This window comes from Melospiza georgiana, chromosome 28 (assembly GCF_028018845.1).
Source record: "Melospiza georgiana isolate bMelGeo1 chromosome 28, bMelGeo1.pri, whole genome shotgun sequence".
In the NCBI taxonomy this organism is placed as follows: Eukaryota; Metazoa; Chordata; class Aves; order Passeriformes; family Passerellidae; genus Melospiza; species Melospiza georgiana.
The window spans coordinates 1,428,049-1,447,286 of NC_080457.1; the positions used below are offsets into that span (position 1 = coordinate 1,428,049).

The 19,238-nt window shown below is 49.5% G+C and overlaps 2 protein-coding genes across 7 annotated transcripts; one reads left to right on the forward strand and one right to left on the reverse strand.

Moving 5' to 3' along the window:
• The first annotated feature begins 826 nt into the window (after positions 1–826).
• Positions 827–12,745, forward strand: STRADA (STE20 related adaptor alpha). 6 transcript variants are annotated; one of them, XM_058041786.1, is made up of 13 exons: positions 827–885; positions 1,350–1,429; positions 2,409–2,466; positions 3,358–3,386; positions 7,422–7,524; positions 8,048–8,169; positions 8,278–8,386; positions 8,501–8,624; positions 9,046–9,217; positions 9,721–9,825; positions 9,973–10,214; positions 10,892–10,934; positions 11,319–12,745. In XM_058041786.1, the coding sequence occupies exons 2-13, from the start codon at positions 1,394–1,396 to the stop codon at positions 11,469–11,471; spliced, it is 1,296 nt and encodes a 431-aa protein (XP_057897769.1). In that variant the 5' UTR covers positions 827–885; positions 1,350–1,393; the 3' UTR covers positions 11,472–12,745. The 6 variants fall into 6 exon arrangements, with proteins under 6 accessions (XP_057897769.1, XP_057897771.1, XP_057897770.1 ...); XM_058041788.1 differs by having other exon boundaries at positions 1,350–1,405; XM_058041787.1 differs by having other exon boundaries at positions 841–860.
• Positions 12,746–13,055: 310 nt separating this feature from the next.
• On the reverse strand, positions 13,056–17,722 carry LOC131094255 (E3 ubiquitin-protein ligase RNF113A-like). Its single transcript, XM_058041793.1, has 10 exons — positions 17,617–17,722; positions 17,201–17,277; positions 16,997–17,101; positions 16,389–16,496; positions 16,008–16,117; positions 15,714–15,820; positions 15,132–15,221; positions 14,477–14,570; positions 13,572–13,678; positions 13,056–13,188 (listed from the first exon to the last, which is right to left on the reverse strand). The coding sequence occupies exons 1-10, from the start codon at positions 17,714–17,716 to the stop codon at positions 13,109–13,111; spliced, it is 978 nt and encodes a 325-aa protein (XP_057897776.1). The 5' UTR covers positions 17,717–17,722; the 3' UTR covers positions 13,056–13,108.
• Positions 17,723–19,238: the final 1,516 nt, after the last annotated feature.

The following is a 19,238-nucleotide window of genomic DNA, read 5'->3' on the forward strand; positions in this document are numbered from 1 at the left end:
CGCCTGGGCAGGCTGGGCTCACATGGAGGATTTGCCCCGGGATTTGCATCAAAACTGGGCACAGCAGGGTCCCTGGTGGGGCACAGCCTTGGCCACTCTCCGAGGGACCCACGGAGTCACAGGACTGATCAGTTTGGAGATCTCCCGGATGATCCAACCTGTGATGGATCCCCGCGTTGTCACCCAGCCCCAGAGCACTGAGTGCCACGTCCACTTGTTCCTTGGACACCTCCGGGCATGGGGACTCCACCAGCTCCTGGGCAGCTTGTTCCAATGTTTAAGAACCTATTCTGTGGAGAAATTCCTGCTGCTGTCCATCCTGAGCCTGCCCTAGCCCAGCCTGAGGCTGTTCCCTCTGCTCCTGTCCCTGTTCCTGGGAGCACAGCCTGACTCCCCAGGCTGTCCCCACAAGGTCCCCCCTGAGCCTCCTTTGCTCCAGGCTGAGCCCCTGCCCAGCTCCCTCAGCTGCTCCTGGGGCTCCAAACCCTTCACAGCTCTGTTCCCTGCCCTGGACACTCCCCAGCCCATCAGTATCCTTTTAAAGTGAGGGGACCCAGCACAGGGGGTCAATCCCTGCAGACCACACGTTTTGACAAGCCAGGTGCCATTGGCCTTGCGGCCCACCTGGGCTCACGTTCAGCTGCCTGTCAGCCATCACCCCCATCTCTTTCCCAGTGGGTCTCTCTCCTGCCCGCCGTGCTGCGCGCCTGGATGCGGCCAAGGTTCAGAACCCTCCGAGGGCCCCAACATGGCGCCGGCTCCTTCCCCGCCGCTGGCGGGAGCTCCGCCCGTGACGTCACGCGAGCGCGCCCGCGCGTCACCTGTCGGCGCGGTGACGTCACGCGCAGCGTCTCTCGCCGGTGAGCGGCGGCCGCAGCCTGAGGGGTCTGTGAGGGGCCCGGGGGGAAACGGGACCGTGCGGGAGGGTCCTGGAGCGGAGCGGGGCCGTGCGGGAGGGATCCGGGGCGCAGCGGGGCTGTGCGGGAGGGTCCTGCACGGGTGAGGGGCCCAGGGGTGGAACGGGGCCGTGCGGGAGGGTCCTGGAGCGGAGCGGGGCCGTGCGAGAGGGCTCCGTACGGGTGAGGGGCCCCGAGACGGAGCGGGGCTGTGCGGGAGAGCCCCGCATGGATGAGGGGCCCGGGGGTGTCGCTCTGGAGGGCTCCGGGCAGCTCTTGCCGGAGTTACCGCTGTCCTGGGGCTGTCGGGCCCGGGCGGAGTTCGGGGGTGTCGGTGCTTTTTGAGGGGTGCTTACCGCTGTCCCGGTGCCCTCCGGGGCTGCCGGGCCGCGGTGTGTGAGGCCCTCGGGCGGCTCGGTGCTCGCCGGGGTGACGCTGCCGCTGTGCCCGCAGGTGTGCCGCCCTTTCTGCTGCGCGCGTCCCACAGCGGCGGATCCATGTCTTTCCTTGTAAGTAAACCCGAGCGCATTAGGGTGAGTGTTGAAGACCTTCCAGCTTCCCTCGTGTCTCGGTAGAACGGGTCTGGCGCTTGTGCGGAGCGGCCGGGCCTGGAGAGCACCATGAGGGCACAGGAAAAAAAAACTGATTGTTAGGGTTGATGATAGGACATGGCTTAAAAACCCTGCACTAAAGCCTTTATTGCTGGCACATACACCAGAGGGGCTCTAATGGGCTTTGCAGTGAAGAGAAAGGGCCATAAAGCTGCTTATTTTCAGTCGTTCTTTAAGAAGTAGCCTCCTCACCTGTGTCACAGTTTATGGAGTTTTTTTCGTTCACTTTGCTCGCAAAGCTGAACAGCTTTGTTTGATTCCGCTTTTCAGCAGAAAATGAGGAAATTTCTAGCAGCAGAATCACTTCTGATGCATTCAAATGGTATTCTTAGATACAAGTTTTGAGTCTTCATCACCTAAAGACTCATTGGTGCTTTCTAGGACTGGCTTCTCATGCACTGAACAGCATCAGCTGTGTATTTAACTATTTTGCTAAGTAGCAAATTCTGCCATGGCAGTGTTTGTGATTGATGATATAATCAAAATATCTGAATTCTCAGAGATACCACCTCTTTGTAAATAGTGAAAGCATTTTTGAAACCTTTTACACCTAAAAAAACAACTTTTATTTGGTTGTATGAGGGGGTTGTTGCATACTGATTATTTTTCCTGTATATGCATGTATAAAATCTTATTTGAATGAATTAAATGATATTAACTTTATTGCAAGTGCATGTTGATTGGGAATAACAGCAGCACCTGTGTGGTTGCTGGGTGCATGTCATTGGCCCAGAAAGGGAATATCTAGTCCAAAATAAGGATGTCACTGCTGATACAGCAATAAATTTCAGACCACAACAGAATCATTGAATTTGGGGCTTTTTTTCTTGTGGGGAAGGGGAAAAGAAACTTTTCTCTAGATGGAATAACTGATTATGTGGAGAATTTTTATTTCTTTCAGCGTTGGGTGTCTGAGAAGTTCATTGTTGAGGGATTAAGAGACTTCGAGCTGTTTGGAGGTAAGTTTTCCTCTTGTTAAATGACATTGCTAGAAATGTTTTATTTTAGCTGTAAAGCTTGGTAATTTCATAGCAAATTTTATCACTACAAGAGATGATTAAATCTCAATGTAAATTCAAGCTGTCTAAGCCCAGAAATTTAACATGGAAGTGTCCAAGATGTAGCAAGTTATTTGGAAATAATTTCCATATTGATAACAGTTCTAAGATAGTTCTGTATTGCTTAGCATAGCCACTTTTTTTTTTTTTTTTTTTTTTTTTTTTGTATGCAAAAGATGTTTTGGGGTTTGGGAAGGTTAATTATAATTTTTTGAGTAAAAATGGATTTTGAAGCTGCTGATGCAGGAGCTGACAGGTTTGTGCTCTGCTTCAGCATAACAAACAAAGTTGCCCACTAGGATGCAGAATTTCCTGATCAATGACACAGAAAACAAACAGAGCATAGGAAATATGTCTGGATTTTGAGCTTCCAGGTGGAGTAAAGGAATTTTTATTACTTTAAATAATATTAATGATTTCTTCTGTATGTAAGAGTCATCTTTGAATGTGTTTATAATCATAGAATTCAGGTTGGAAGGAACCTTTAAAGATCACCAGGTCCTACCCCCCTGCAATAAGGGACATGACAGAAGGTTAATACTTAGAGTTATAATTTAAAAAAAAGTCACATTTATGTCAAAAATACAAACAGTAGCACTCTGTGAATCTCTTTGATCCTGATGTGCTGCAATTGTGTGTGCAAATTAAATGTCTTCCTATAAACCAAAAAAAAAATCATGTGTATTTGATACCCAAAAGGGTCATCCAGGGTCATTGACTTAGTTTTCCAGCTATATTTGAATGAGTGTCTGTTGAACACAACATGGTGAACAATGAATTTCTTTACTCCAGAGCAGCCTCTGGGTGACTCTCGGAGAAAAGTAAGTGACTTGTGCAGGCTGTGGTGCTGTGGTTCATTGCATGGAGATTATTCCTTGTGGAAGTTTGGTTTTTTTCTTTTTATCTTAGTTATATATCTCATCTCTGTATTTAGCTCTACAAGTGTGGAAACAGGTTTCACCCTGGAGTGGAGATTTTGGTGTGTGGTTTGCAAACTATATGTGATAACTCAAAAATTTAAACTTAATCTCTTGGATTTCTATTTGTTTGTCATTCTCCTCCCCCCAGCCCCTCAAGGGTCTCTTTTTGAGGTGATTTAGTTCTGATCCTTCAGAGAAGGAAGGAAGAGTTTAGTTTTATGGAACTTTTGAGAAGTGTTTGTTCTGCAGGCCCTGACTGCTCACTGTTTGGTTCATAATGAGCATTTAACACATCAAATATCACAGTTAACAACAGAGTATCTTAATGTAAATGATGCCCCACCTCCCCACACCACAGGTGTGCAGGTGTTGCTTGTAGTTTGAGATAATTACAAACATGAATTAAGTGTGATTTGATCATAACTGTGTCAGTTCAAGTTGCTTATAATTGATTTTTCTGCCAGTTTAATTTACTGGCACAAAGCAGGAAATGTATATGGAATGTTTTATGTAAAATTGAGAGCAGGATTGGTCCCAAAAAGGAGAGCAGGATTTGTCCCAAAAGGAGAGCAGGATTGGGCCCCAAAAAAGAGAGCAGGATTGGGCCCTTTAGGGCAGGATTTGTCCCAAAAGGAGAGCAGGATTGGGCCCAAAAAAAAGAGAGCAGGATTGGACCCGTCAGGGCAGGATTTGTCCCAAAAGGAGAGCAGGATTGGGCCCAAAAAAAAGAGAGCAGGATTGGACCCGTCAGGGCAGGATTTGTCCCAAAAGGAGAGCAGGAATTGGTGCCAAATAGGGCAGGATTGGTCCCAAAGGGGAGCAGGATTGGGCCCTTTGGGACAGGATTGGTTCCAAATGGGAGCAGGATTGGGCCCTTTGGGACAGGATTTATCCCTTTAGGGCAGGAATAGCAAATGTGTATGGAATGTTTTATATAAAATTGAGAGCAGGATTGGTCCCAAAAAAAAGAGAGCAGGATTGGACCCTTCAGGGCAGGATTTGTCCCAAAAGGAGAGCAGGAATTGGTCCCAAATAGGGCAGGATTGGTCCCAAAGGGGAGCAGGATTTGTCCCAAGGCAGAGCAGGATTGGGCCTTTAGGGCAGGAATAGCAAATGTATATGGAATGTTTTATATAAAATTGAGAGCAGGATTGGACCCAAAAGGAGAGCAGGATTGGTCCCAAAAAAGAGAGCAGGATTGGGCCCTTTAGGGCAGGATTTGTCCCAAAAGGAGAGCAGGAATTGGTCCCAAATAGGGCAGGATTGGTCCCAAAGGGGAGCAGGATTTGTCCCAAGGCAGGGCAGGATTGGGCCCTTTGGGACAGGATTTATCCCTTTAGGGCAGGAATAGGAAATGTATATGGAATGTTTTATATAAAATTGAGTAAATTCACACCTTTTTTGAAATTATTGAGTGTTAGACATGCTTGGATGGAAGGAAATTGAGATTAGCATCTGTTTTGGTTTGGTAATTTCCAAGGGTTTTCTTGGGATTTACACACCTGCTGATTCTCATTTTGATCTTTTTACATTTAATAAAAGCCTTTTTTTTCACCAGAGCTGTAGAGAAAGGCTCATAATTTGGGGAGGGGGGTGGGAGGAAAATTTTTTTGCTTATGCTGAAGTGAGGGAGGGAGTGAGGAGATGGAGGGGAAGACAGCAGAACAGCACTGATATTCCCTCTTCCTAACTCAGATGAATGTCATTTGGCAAATGCAGATCCTTGCAAGCATCACATAAGTGATTGTGTTATGGCATTTTTAGTTGCCTTTCAAAGATTAATTTTTTTTTAAATCTACCTCAAATTAAACTGGACTCCCAAGCCAAAAGCCAGCTCTAAATGAATGTCATGCCATAAAACTGGTCATATGGGACTTCATTTTGCAGCTGCTTTTGACCATACACCAAAAATTGTCCTGTGTGAAACCACTGAGGAGCTTTTTTGCAGTACCTCATAAATGACATTTCAGTTGAACTTTCTTTTTTTAAACTGTTGTATGATGTTGATAAATCTCTGGTTGAGCTCCTTTTGCATTAACTCTGTTATTGGTCGCTGCTAACACGATGAGAGGTGAGTGAAGACCTCAAACTGGAAGACTTTTCGATAGGGAATTCACAGCATTTTTTTCATTACTGCACAGCCTACACCATTAATATTAAATTTATTTAATTCTTTGCATCTGTTTTGTTGGCTTTTGCTCTCCCTGGAGTGGACTTTTAATAAAGCAAACCACTTACATGTTGCTCAGTGTCTCACCAGCTGTCACTGCTCCATGAGTGCTTCCAGCTCCCTGCTTCCATCCCCTTGGTGGTGCCTTTGTGCTTCAGAGGTTTCTATCTGCCTGTGTGTCTCTCCTGGCAGTCTTGCTGTTGCCAGGACTGTGTGAAATTGCTGAAAGAAGTCATGAATGATAAAGCTGAGATCAGAATGGACAGGCCTCTTCAGCAGGAGTTAGAAATCCCGAGTGGGAAGTTGCTGCCAGTTCTGAGCCAAGAAACAGCACTGTGGTGTTCATTAAAGGAAAGGGTCTGGGAATGCTGCTCCCAGGGCTTTAGCTGTGCTGAGATGGGACTGAGTTGTTTGTGCTAAAATTATACCAAAGCACCACAAATCTTCATTTTTGCCTTTTCCCTTAATGGAAAATGCACCTATTTTAAATGCATCTATTTTAAAGGTAGGCAGGTGCCAAAACAACACAAATCTTAATTTTTGCCTTTTCCCTTAATGGAAAATGCACCTATTTTAAAGGTAGGCAGCATGCTCTTCAAAGCCAGTTGAAAAGGTAGAACATAGGAAGTGTGGTTTTAATTTACTGCCAAAGTACACTTAGCACCCAGAGGTAATTCTCAGCAAACTCCTGGCTGTGCTCTTTGCACTGCATTTACCCTGGGCTGAGGGTAGGACAGCAAGTTCCCTGTTTTTCAGCTGTCACTGTGTTGTTTCCAGTGATGGAAGTAAAGAACAGAGTCTGCTGTCATGGTAGGAAAAGGCACAAACTTTTTCTGCTTCATGTACCATGAGAAAGGTCTGATAAAGGGCATTTGCAGTTGATGAAGAATGAGGTGGAAAAATTGAGCTGGTGTTCCAAATGCCAGGAGGAGTTAATGTGCTGGAAATTGGAGATAACTAAAGACAATTTTAGATACCACATAAATTTTAATCCCCTTTAGATCACTCTCCTTGTGACTTTGGACATTTGAAGGTATAAAAGAACTTGCAAGAACACTGAAGTTTGTCATCTGCAAAATCCTGCAGGAGAAGATTTCAGTGTGTGTAAATGAGGCAGAAAGCTTTATGTCAGATGGAGTGAGGGAATGCTGCTTCCCTGTGTGGTCTGGGGGTGCTTTTTATCCCTTTTTTTTTATTTAGAAGCACTTATGTTTTGCAGTTTTTGCTTTCATTTGGAGCTTGTTTTTTCATGTGTGTCTGATTTTCTTCATCACTTGTACCATGCAGCTAAGCAGCTTCAGCTGTGCTGGGCTTATCCCAGGTGAGCAGCTGAAACCTGCAGCATCCACCAGGAACACCAAGTGTTACAGTGCAGAGAAGGGCTAAGAACAGCTTCCCTTGGCTCTGGCTCAGGCCACAGGGTGGTGGCACACAAGTTTGTAATTATGAGAGAAAGGCAGTGACTGTAAAGCAGAGTTTAGGCTGTCCTGGGTAATAAAAATTGGCTTTATCAAAATATCCCTGAATAAATTCTCACTTACAGTGATTAAAAATCTACTCGTTACGTGTTTTGTAACACAGATGTCTGGATCTTCTGAAATGAGGCATCTCCTGAGTTTCAGTTGATAAATTTAAGATTATTTTGACAGCAACTAAATCCTCTTCTGTATTCCTGTTATTTTGAAGTGTGTGATAATGTGGGGCAGATGATTTTTCCAGCAGGTGATCTGTATTTCCTTTGACCTGACTTCATTTTCTTTCCTCAGACAAATGAGGCGAGCTCCGAGTCGATAGCTGCTTCCCCTAAAAGGGACACCATGAGCAGCTTCCTGCCAGACAGCAGCTGCTATGAGTTGCTCACCATCATAGGTAATTCTTGAGGACTGGGGGATCAGAGTCTGCTTTGTAAATAAAATAATTTCTGCAGGTTTGTCCTTTTCTTGATTGATTGCTTATTTTTGATATTGGATGTCTCCGTCTTTGGTTTTAAAGTGAGATGCCAGTCCTAAAGGTTTTCACCTGAGAGGGACATGTGACCCACTGTTGTGGGTCAGTGATGGGTGGGTGCAGTACAGTCAGCAGAGGCAACCTGTAACCTGTGCTTGGTGCTCCTAGTCACTGTTCTTGCCTCAGTCCTGAATTGGAAGGACAGGATAATTCTGCTGGTTAGGAGGATTCCTCTCAGTGGGATCCATGCCAAGGAAGGTGGTATGGAAAAATTACTCTTTTTGATGGAACAAAAATTACAAAAAAATTACAAAACAAAAAAATTACTCTTTTTTACAAGGTGAAAAGTAGTGAGGGTAAAGATTACCCAGAAGTGTCAGGGGCTGGAGAAGTTCTCTCAGTGCTTCCAAAAGCATTACTGAAGCTTTCTTGCTTTGTCTTTCAGGCAGAGGCTTTGAAGACTTGATGGTTGTGAACCTGGCCAGGTATAAACCCACAGGAGAGTACGTCACAGTCAGAAGAGTGAACTTGGAGGCCTGCACAAATGAAATGGTCACATTCTTGCAGGTAATCCCACTCATCATGCAAGCTTAGAAGAAGGCAGTGAGCAGTGCCCATCAATATGCAGTCATGTTTCTGCATTTACTAAATTGAATCAAAATATTTTTATTTTAGGGAGAACTTCATGTTTCCAAACTCTTCAACCACCCTAACATCGTGCCATACAAAGCAACTTTCATAGCTGACAATGAGCTGTGGGTAGTGACTTCTTTCATGGCCTATGGTGAGTGGAGAGGGGGTATCTCTTTCTGACCCTCATGTTGTGTGAAATGAAATTGAAGAACTGAAGTGTCCTTGGGGCTTTTGTTCTGACAGGTGGTGTTTTGTTTCTTTCTAGGTTCTGCAAAAGATTTAATCTGCACCCATTTTACAGATGGGATGACTGAACTGGCCATTGCTTACATTCTCCAAGGTGTCTTGAAAGCACTTGACTACATCCATCATATGGGCTATGTGCATAGGTATTGAAAAACACATTGGTCATTTTCCTTCTGGTGGAAGTTCTTGGGAATAATGCTCAGAGTAGAGCAGAGGATGAATCAGGAGACACAGAACAGCATTAAGTTTTGTATTACTTTGCTGTTAGAGCCAATCAGTTTGATACTCATGGAAATGACATCACTGATACTACTAAGCTGCATGAAAGTCTTGTTGTGGAGCAAATTTATCCCACATTCCATAACATTTAGTCCTGCATTTCTCCTCACCACAGAAACATTCTTTCTGAACTTGCAAAGGTGATGGATAGAATCCTGTTAATTGATTTTGCCCAGCATCCAAAGATGGTTGTTAGGAGTCTCAGCCTCCTGGTAGGAAGCTGATCAGGTATTGTCCTGTAAAGTAAAGGCAGAGACCCTGACTGTTTTGTTCCTTTTTCCCCAGGAGTGTTAAAGCCAGCCACATCCTGATCTCTGTGGATGGGAAGGTGTACCTCTCTGGGCTGAGGAGTAACCTGAGCATGATCAACCATGGGCAGCGACTCAAAGTTGTTCACGACTTCCCCAAATACAGCATCAAAGTGCTGCCTTGGCTCAGTCCTGAGGTTTTGCAGCAGGTGTGTTTAATGATGTGTTCTATCTGTAGAATTTTGTGAGCTCTTAGGGCATGTTGGAGGGGTGTAGAATGGGAGACATGAGAGAACTTGCAGAGTTGCTTTCTTGTGATGAGCTCTAGCCCTAGCAAGGGGAAGGGTACATGAATGCAAGGAAGAAGAACAGGGAGAGGCTAAAGGAAACAGATTTGGGGTGAAAGGGCAAGTAGGTAGAATTTGATCTAGTTGACTCAACAGTTAAATTGTAGGTTGTCTCATTAACAAAGTGTTACATCAGATGCAAGTTACCCAGGGCAGATGCCATCCCTACAGGCTGGCTGATTCCAGTTACATAAATGTTACTCTTAAACCAAAAAACCCTCACCACTATAAGCCAGTGTATCTGTGGCTTGTGCTGTTCCTGTTTTAAACACTGGGTTTGTTGACTTGCAGTTGAAACCATGGGTATTGCCCATTCAATCACATCCAAGTCCCTGAAGCTAATTTTTCTTTTCCTTTTCGTGTAGAATCTGCAGGGTTACGATGCAAAATCTGACATTTACAGTGTGGGGATAACGGCCTGTGAGCTGGCAAATGGACATGTTCCATTTAAAGACATGCCTTCCACTCAGGTAAGGTTTGCAAGCTCATTTCTCATCCTTCATCCTGGCACCTGGAGCTGCTTTCCTGCTCTGGGGCGTGAGCACAGAAGGGTGTGCAGCCTGCATGAATGGGAAACCTTAACTGTGCTGTTGCTTGTGCCCCACCTGCTGTTGCAGATGCTGTTGGAGAAGCTGAACGGAACCGTTCCCTGCCTGCTGGACACCACCACCATTCCTGCAGACGAGCTGACCATGAAGACGTCGCGCTCCAGCGCCAACTACGGCGTGGGGGAGAGCACGGCCGTGAGCAACGCGCGCGCGGCCAACGGCGAGCCGGCCCTGCACCCCTACCTCCGCACCTTCTCCACCTACTTCCACAACTTCGTGGAGCAGTGCCTCCAGAGGAACCCTGATTTCAGGTAAAGCCCTGTGAGAGCTGCTCTCCCCACCTGTGCTGTTCTAGGGCTGGGTAAACTCTGGGAGTTAGCAGATATTGTTTACAGTTTTCTTTCCAGAAGTGGAGGGGAGTGAGGATGTGCCCCGTCTGTTGGGGAGAGCAGTCCAAGTGTGTAGAATGAGCAGTGGTAACACTTTGAGCACTTCTGTATGAGAGCCTGAGGAATTCCTTTGCAGCCTTCCTTGGAGGATGAGTGGTGCTGCACATCAGGAAAATAAACAACTTCTGTTTCTGGCCCCTGTTGGACAGTGTTTACCCAGTTCCCATCACTGCAAATAGCTGCTCTTCAGCCAGCAGAGAGTATTGATGGGAAGTGATCAAAGCTGCATTTTTCTTTGTAGTGAGGGCAATCTGTAGCCATGACAGACTTTTCAGGGGTGCCCCACTGCTCAGGTGGTCCTTGGCCACATGTAGGGGGTGCAAGTATGTAATTTAAAGGTTAAAAGAAGGAGGTTCAACTCCTTACATAAAATATTACATGATTGTAAATGCTTACTACTGCTGAAAACAGGGAGATACCTGACAGCTGAGAAATGGGAGAGGCAGGAAGGACCCTGCTCTTTTCTTATTCCCACTACCCAACTTCAAGCACTGACTCACATTCTTGTCTTCTTCCCTCATTCTTCCTCCCTTCCACAGGCCAAGCGCAGGCACTCTGCTCAGTCACCCCTTTTTTAAGCAGGTAAGGAACTAATTTAGCTACAGGGAAATGCTTGGCTTTGTCTCGCTGTGAGGGTGGGGATGTTGAGTTGCTGAATTTCCCATGATCAGGAAGATTCAGTTTTCTGACTATTTGTAGTGCAGGGTGGGGATTGTCACATCTGGGGAGGTGCTTAGGCTGTTCTTGAGGCATCTCTTATCTAACAGACGTTCTAAATCTGCCTCTTTTGGGAGCCACAACAGCTCTTCCCCTGCAGGCTGCTGAGTTCTGGGGCGAGGCAGTTCCAACCTGCTCCTTAAGGAGTCCAAAGGGTGCCCTGTGCATTTCCTGTTGTTTCTGCCTGCAGAGCTGGGTGTGCAGCAGCAGCTGAGCATTCCTGTGTCTCATTCTGTCCTTCCTGTGCAGATCAAGCGCCGCGCTTCCGAAGCACTCCCTGAACTCCTGCGCCCTGTCACCCCCATCACCAATTTGGAAGGGACACTGCCCCAGGATCCCAGTGGCATTTTTGGGTTGGTATCAAATCTGGAGCAGCTGGATGTGGATGACTGGGAATTCTAGAAAAACAGGGACTACACTGAGGAGGAGCTTTCTGGACATTGTAATTTATTGGTCCTGTTCATAAAAGCTGATGAATATTACACACAGAGGAGTTTACAGGTCCTTGGGAAGGAACTTCAACTGCCTGTTTACTTAAGAAGTAGCCTGGATACAAATGGACAGACCTGAGCTGGAAAAGGATCAACCCAAGGAGCTGTGGAGTATTCCAGAAGGTGCAGTGCCCAGGGCCCCCATTCTTCCAGCTGAGCTCTGGTAGAGCACTTGAGGGTGTTGAGTGAGTCTGTGTAGTTATGGTCTCTATTTATGTGTTTCTAACAATCACTGGCTTCCTCACAGTTGAGGCTGCATGTCCCTGCCCTCTTTGGTTCTTTCTCTTTTTAAGGGTGCCTTAGAGTTGAGGGGAGGTGGGCAGCTTTTAGTTTTGGGCATTCTCTTAGAACTAGTCAAGTTCCTGTAACAGTGTTGTCACAGGGCAAGTTTTAAGGGGGCAAAAAAGGGATTATATTCTTAGTTACTGCTTTGTGATGGAAAATGGGAGATCAAAGACAAGCTGATGCCATTCCAGGCACTCCTGCTGCACTGGGCATTCCTCTGCAGCACTGGATCCTTCCAGTCTGGAGAGGGCTTTTGATGCTGAGCACTCTGAACTCTGGGTCAGACAGGGCCTTCCAGCCTCCCCTTCCAGCTTCCTGGGTCACCAGAGCAGTGTGGATGCCTGGGCAATGTACCAGCTTTTTTATCCCCTTCAGTTGAACTTCATGTTAGCTGGGCTGGTTTCACAGCACGAAACACTCTTGCCTGCCTGTTCTCAGTGACTTACCCTGGCACAGAGGAGAAGTGAATTGATTTTCATGCTGATCCTCTTGCTCACAACTCCTTCCTGTACAGAATTGAACTTTAACCTCTCCATTACCATTGCTGTTCTGCCTTCCCTCACTGACAGGTAAAAGCTGCTCACGTGGCTCCCTGTGATTCATGGCTGTGTGACTCTGCCCTGCTGCTGTGGCAGCTCTCCCCCATTCCGTGGTGTTTGGTTTGTTTGGAGGTGTATTTAAGGCTTTTAGTTTGACTTTTTTTCCAAGGACCATGGTGCTGAAGGTCATCTGCTCTTTACTGAAGCACTGAGAATCCTTGTATAGGTGCAGTTGATGGGAGTAGTGGTGCTGGCAACAGGTCCTTCTTGTGTTTATAAATTGTACTTGAACCCAGATAAAGTTTGTTACTCTAGTTTTTTTTCCAAAACAAATAAAATATTTCTGAAGTTGTTTTTTTAAGTCTGCTGTTTGTGCAGGATGATGGAATGAATCACAGAGGGTGACAGGCTGGCTGTGCATGCTTGCTTTTACCTTAGTTTGATACAGCTCACCAGTTTATGGCAACTGCCTCATGCTTCAGAAACATATTTCAACTAAAGCAACAAGCTGCACACACCTGCACTTGCTCTTTTCTGAAAGTTTCAGTAAAATTCTCCCAGTTACAGGAATATTTGTTAAGGCCAGGCCCAGTTCTACTTCCTCCCTATGATCAGGTTTGGCTCCTGATTTAATCTTACTGTTAGTAAGAAGATATTGATTTCCTGGCTTGTTAGGAAGTCTTACAAACAGGGCTTTATTAAGTTATGTACAAAATGTATTCTGCTACTGTGGATCCCCTTCTTGGTCTGACTGTTGCTCCTCTTCTTCCTCCCCTTTGTGTTTTTCCAGTTTTGCCATGAGCTCTGAAAAACAGAACAGGCACAGTGAGGCTCCAGGTGCAGGGGCTGCCCCAGAGCCAGGGCTCCAGGTGCTGTGAACACCCAGGACCAGGGCAGCTCCCAAAAATCCCTCCTGCAGAGGCTCAGCTTGGAGCCCCTCTGCTGGCTGAGTCCAGGCAGGAGCTGTTGCAGTCATTCCCTCAGTGCTTTACTGACCACACAAGCTGCTGCCTCTGCTCTCCAGCTGCTCCCCAGGTTCCCCACCTGGGCGAGCACAGATGCTCAGGTTGCATCCATGATTCAATATTTCCTGACCCTAACTGTGAATGCAGCTCAGGGCCAGGCCCAGCACCAGGAAGGAGCTGCTGCCTTTGGTGCCCAGGTGCTCCCCCAAAGCCCCCCAGTACCTTTGGCAGGGTTGAAGACCCCGTTGGTTTGCTTGTCGCAGACGTAGCAGCGCTGGGATTTGCGGTAGTGCTGCAGAGCACAGCTCTCACAGAAGTAGTGCCGACACCTGTACGGACACAGAGAGGTCACTGCAAGTCCCCAGACACAGCCACTGTGTCCTGGAGTCAGAAACTGCTCACTGCTGCTCACAGGAGCATCAAGGCTGAGAGCATTGAGTCCAGCCTTTCCCCAAGCACCAACCTGTCACCCAAACCAGAGCACTGAGTGCCATGTCCAGTTGTTCCTTGTTCCCCAGGGATGGGGGCTCTACCAGCTCCCTGGGCAGCCCCTTCCCCTGCCTGACAGTTCTCTCCATGGTCCCCAAGGGAGGCAAACGTGAGCTGCAGGCATCCCTGTCCCTATGGAAGGTGTTTCAGCATTGCTTCATTGGTGTGTAGTGACAGCACAGAGCCACCCATGAGCTCTTCCAGACACAGGACAGTGTTCAGAGTGAGAAAGGGCTGTCTTCAGCCTCCTCCTCGTCCTCACCAAGCTCTTGGCTTCCCCATGCTCACATTTCACTGCTCAGGCAGTGCAGCCTGCCATTCAGTGTCAGGAGGAATGATGGCGTGAAAACAAAACCTCAAGGTTAAGGGGGAAAGTTGAGGCAATGAGGCAGCATTTGTGCAAATCTAAAAAGTGCCTGAGTAAGTGCTTGAGATCCCTTCCAAGGGGCTGCTCCAGATGCAGCTGTGAGACTCCCTGGCTCTCAGGATTCCCCCACCCACCCGAAAGCCAGGGCAGACAACAAGCAGGTTCCACCCACAGCCTGTGGGCTGGGTTTGCCTTTGCCTCAGTAGTGAATGAATGATTCCTGAGCTGCCTTGACAGCACACGTGGCTGCTGGTGCCAAACCACCACTTACTTGGTGACCACGGGGTTCTTGAAGGAACCTCTGCAGATGAAGCATTTGAAGGGCATGTCCTCCTCATCACTGCTCACCTCGTAGTTCTCGTCATCTGCAGAAGAGAAAGTGAACCAGAGTGGAGTGAGAGAAGAAGCCAGCCCAGCCAATGTGTGGGGCACAAAATAATAAATAAGGGGAGAGCACAGCAGGTGGGCTTCCATCTCTGCTGGAAACAACGGAGCTCCGGCATCTGGGTGTTGCTGATGTCAGTAACACGTGTGGGACTCTGCTATAATTAGGGCTAATGAGCCAGCAGGCCTGTTGCTCATCTCAGGAGAAAATTCTTTTCTACTTCACCCACTCACTGCTATAAAGAGAAACATCCTCCAGCCCCCTCCTGTTTTTTTAGACTATCTTCCAAACCAGCTGCCACCAAGTTCTGGCTCCAACTGAGCAGAGAACAGCCACCATTTGCACAGCAGCACTCATGAGCCCTGAGTGACAAATGACATCCCACCTCCTGGGCATCAGGGGGACAGACAGTCCCATCTCCCAGCTCCACACAGAGAGCCAGGGGCTGTCTGAAGGCAGCAGCTCTGCTCAGCAGTGTCAGTGCTGCTGTCCCCAGCTGATCCTGCAGCAGGAGCTGCAGTTTTGAGCAGTTCCCCCGTACCGTTGACGCCGTAGCGGCCCTCGTCCAGCTCCCGTTCGATCTGCCAGCCGTGCTTGTAGTCCGAGCGGTCGTGCAGGAACTTGCAGCTGTCTGAGCAGCACAAACAAAGAGCAAGTAAGAGACAGGCTGCAAGGGCAGAATGTTATCAGGACACCTAATTCCAGGGCAGCCTGAGCTCTGCCCAGCAGGAGAAATCTGATTGCTCCATCTCCAGGGCAGCACTAAGCTGCTGGAGCAGGTACAGGATCCCTCAGTGCTGACAGGCTGTGAGTATCATCCTCTCTGTGCCACAGGGATGGTTCCAGCAGTCGTGCACATGGGAAGCGGGATAAGGAACAGGAACACCCATCCCTCACATGGTGCACACAATACCTGTAAGAATGTGGGCCACTGGGACATCCCAGAGGTCCCTTCCAGGATCCTATAACCACTAATTAGAGGCCCTGGGCTTTCAGAAGGGATGGCACGAATGCCAACGTTACCCAAACAGCTCTGCACAGAAAGGTCTGCGGCTCAGCACCCCACACACGGGGTCACAGCTGGCCTGGATGCCTTGGCACGCCCGGTGCACGGGGCACTCACCCCCGAAGCCGCAGAAGCCGGTCTCTTTGTAGTCCTTGCAGATGTCGGGCTGGTAGTCCCAGCGCACCGTGGCCCGCAGGTGCTCCGGAGCACGGATGGGGCCTTTCCTGAAGGGGGAAAAGAGGTTCAGCCCTCTGCCAAGTGGCCCTGGAGCAGGGCCCTGGCCAGGACCACGCACCACACGGGTCAGGCAGAAACTGGCAGTGAGAGCAGAGTTCCAGCCCCACACGCTGCCTTGGGGACGGTGCCTGAGCTCCTCTGTGGTCACAGACCCCGAGGCTCGTCCCAACCCACCTCACCATTCCTGAGGAGGCATTTCCCATCGATGTGTCCTTGGGCTTCACATACTTCTGGTAGTTGTTAATGCCACGGTAAATTTTATCATCCTCCTTTCCTCTCAGCTCCTAGGAGAGCAAGAAGAGATGATTAAGGATCAGGAGAGCTTCATGACATGAATTAATTGCCACCACTCTGACACCAGTCTTCCTTCCCACCCTGCCTTCCTTAACACCAAGATGCCAATAAAGGCACAAAATTCCCTATTTGCAAAGGTTACACTCCTGAACTTCTAGGGAAGGTGAGACTCTAACTCTTCTAGGTGTGCAGAAGGGGATGAGCAAAGCACAGGCTCTCCTGCTGCAGAGCAGGAGCTCCTGAGGAACAGGGCTGACTCACCTCCTGAATTTTCTGGCTGCGCTCAAAGATGGCCTGAGCATCCTTCTCCTTCTCCGTGTCCAGTTCATACACTGCTGTGGCTCCCATGTCTTCTGGGCCAACAGGTTTCTGAAAAGCAAGGAAACTTGTAGCAAGAGTGGAGGGAACACCTGGACAAGACAGAGAGCTCCTGTCTACCTGGAGGGTTGTCACAGAGCAAGAACTGGACACATCTGCTTTATCCCTTGGCATTTGCTAGGGAGAATTCACCACAGGCTCCAGCCAAAGATGGTCTAACGCTGAAAACACAAACCCAACAGCTGAGCAAACCTGATCCAACTGCTCCCTCTCCTGAAAAATCTCTGCAGTGTTGGGAAAGTCCAGTGGCATACTGGAGTTTTACCTCCCACCTCTAAAAGGGAAATACCAACCTTTGATGGCCTCCCATGGAGGGAGGGACTATCAGAGTAAACCCAGCACGAGGTGCTTGGCTATTAAGAGGGGATAAGGAGGTGCACTGATAAGAAAGAATGTCCAATCCTGTTTGGAGTGGCAGATTCTGTCTGTGAGGAGTGGGATCCCCAGCCCCACTGAGCTGACACTCCAGCCCCCCTGCTGCCTGTCCTTACCGCCGACCTGGTGGATTTGTAGGTCACCCCGATCTCCTTGGCAGGATCCTCATCCTCGCTGCTGCTCGGCGCGTAGTCCGGCCTCTCCCTCGTGCAGCGCCTGGTCTGGGGGGAAGCAAAGGCTCCAGCGCTGTCCTGGCCGAGCCTGGCGGGCCCCCGCAGGCAGCCCTGGGTGGAGCAGGAGCCCTCTCGGGGCTCCCTTACCTTCTGGATCATGGGGTTGGGGGTGTCCCGCCGCCGCTCCTTGCGCACCACGGTGCTGCCCTCCTCCCCGCTGCTCTCTGCGGGGAAAGCCGGGCGTGAGGGCACAGCCCGGGCCTGAGGCCGCCCCGGCCCCGGCGGGCTGGGGACGCCCACGGAGACCCAGCAATGCCACCCTGGCAGCGCTCCCGAGCTCCGGGAGCCTCGGGGCCGCGACCGTTCCCTGGGAGCCTGGGCAGTGTCCCACCACCTTCCAGGGGAAGAACCTTCTCCAAATACCCAACCTCAATCCCTGTGACACAACTGCAGGGGTCCCTCACGCCCTCGGGCTGGGAGGGCGGCCAAGCCCCCGTGCGGGCAGCGCTGGGGGCTCCACCAGGCCCTCCCTCGCCTCCCCGCTGCACCGCACCGGCCCTCACCCCGCTCCTGGTCGCTGCCGGGCCGTTTTCGCCGGCCGCTGCCCGCGGCCCGGACCCGCTTCTTGAACACAAAGCTGCAGACGCCGCTCTCCTCCGCCATCCTGTGCCGCCGAGACTGCGGTGCTGCGCAGAGCGGCGCCGGAGCGGCCGGCGCGGGTGGGTGGCGCCCCCTGCGGGCGCGGAGGACTCAGCGCCCCGGGCGGGGCCGGGGGTCCCGGGGGGCTGCTCCGGACCCTGAGCCCGGCTTTGAGCCCGGACCTGAGCCCAGCTCTGAGTCCCGCTCTCTGCACAGCCCCTGCTCTCTTTACAGCCCCTTCTCTCTGCGGTGGCTATTCCACCGCTGGTTCACATCTGGAGTGGAATTCCTCATTTATTTGCACTCGATGGCAGCGAGCCTCTTCAGCACAGATGCTCTTTGGGCAACGCAGAGTGACAGAGGTGGTAAATCACGTCACTGCTGTCTCCTTGTCCAGTAATGACTCCCGTGAATTCCTCAGTTGTGATTTTTGTACAGGGAATCACAGGCAAACTGCACACAGAACACCTGTCTCTGCAGCTGGGCTCAGGCTTTGGGCCACCTCCAGCCAGCGTTTGGCTCTTTGCAGTGGCACCACACTGTGTTCAGGAGCCAAACAAGAATATTTGTTCCAGCATCATCATTTTCAAAGATGTTCCCATCACTCCATTGTATATTTTCCTCCATTTATGGCCCATTGGAGGGCTTTGAGAGCTTAAGGTAAAGTCCTCAGAGCTCCAGGTTATTGCTGCCTCTCTCCTGACCCATGGCCATTCTGGCTTCCTCAGCTGCCATAAAACCACCTCCATGTTTTAACTATTAATATTTATATTAATTTCTGATGTTTTGCCCTGTTTGTGGGGAAATCCCAGCCCTCCAAACACCATGGGAAGATGCCTTTATAGTTCAGGCAGTGCTTTTGCTCAGCCCACAGCACCCTGCTCCAGCAGATCCACCACTCCCATGCTTGGCTCATCAGCTCTCCTTGGAACAAATCCTGGGTTTCGGAAACCACCACAGATCAGTTCTACCCCCCTGGAGGGTGAGAAGTGGGGAGCACTGGAATCCCCTTTCCTGCTGCTGCCTGATATGATCCTTCCTATGCAAGCAGTGAGCTGAGGTGTGGGAAATGCAGCTTTTGCAGATGCTGCAGGGATGGATCCTTTGGGATGCTCCAGGATCCCTTAGCAGGGTCAGGATGGATCTTTTGGGATGACACAGGATCCCTTAGCGGGGTCAGGATGGATCCTTTGGGATGCTCCAGGATCCCTTAGCAGGGTCAGGATGGGTCCTTTGGGATGCTCCAGGATCCCTTATGGGGGTCGGGATGGATCCTTTGGGATGCTCCAGGATCCCTTAGCAGGGTCAGGATGGATCCTTTGGGATGCTCCAGGATCCCTTAGCGGGGTCAGGATGGATCCTTTGGGATGCTCCAGGATCCCTTAGCAGGGTCAGGATGGATCCTTTGGGATGCTCCAGGATCCCTTAGCAGGGTCAGGATGGATCCTTTGGGATGACACAGGATCCCTTATGGGGGTCAGGATGGGTCCTTTGGGATGCTCCAGGATCCCTTAGCAGGGTCAGGATGGATCCTTTGGGATGCTCC

Bases quoted from the DNA above. Each gene is read 5' to 3' on its own strand.
- STRADA (XM_058041786.1), top strand. From the start codon at position 1,394: ATGTCTTTCCTTGTAAGTAAACCCGAGCGCATTAGG. The intron at 2,467-3,357 runs GTAAGTTTTCCT...TCTTTACTCCAG, and splicing joins AGACTTCGAGCTGTTTGGAG to AGCAGCCTCTGGGTGACTCT. The intron at 3,387-7,421 runs GTAAGTGACTTG...TTCTTTCCTCAG, and splicing joins TGGGTGACTCTCGGAGAAAA to ACAAATGAGGCGAGCTCCGA.
- LOC131094255 (XM_058041793.1), bottom strand. From the start codon at position 17,716: ATGGCGGAGGAGAGCGGCGTCTGCAGCTTTGTGTTCAAGAAGCGGGTC. The intron at 16,118-16,388 runs GTGAGTCAGCCC...TTGCTCTCCTAG, and splicing joins GCAGCCAGAAAATTCAGGAG to GAGCTGAGAGGAAAGGAGGA. The intron at 15,222-15,713 runs GTGAGTGCCCCG...TGTGCTGCTCAG, and splicing joins CGGCTTCTGCGGCTTCGGGG to ACAGCTGCAAGTTCCTGCAC.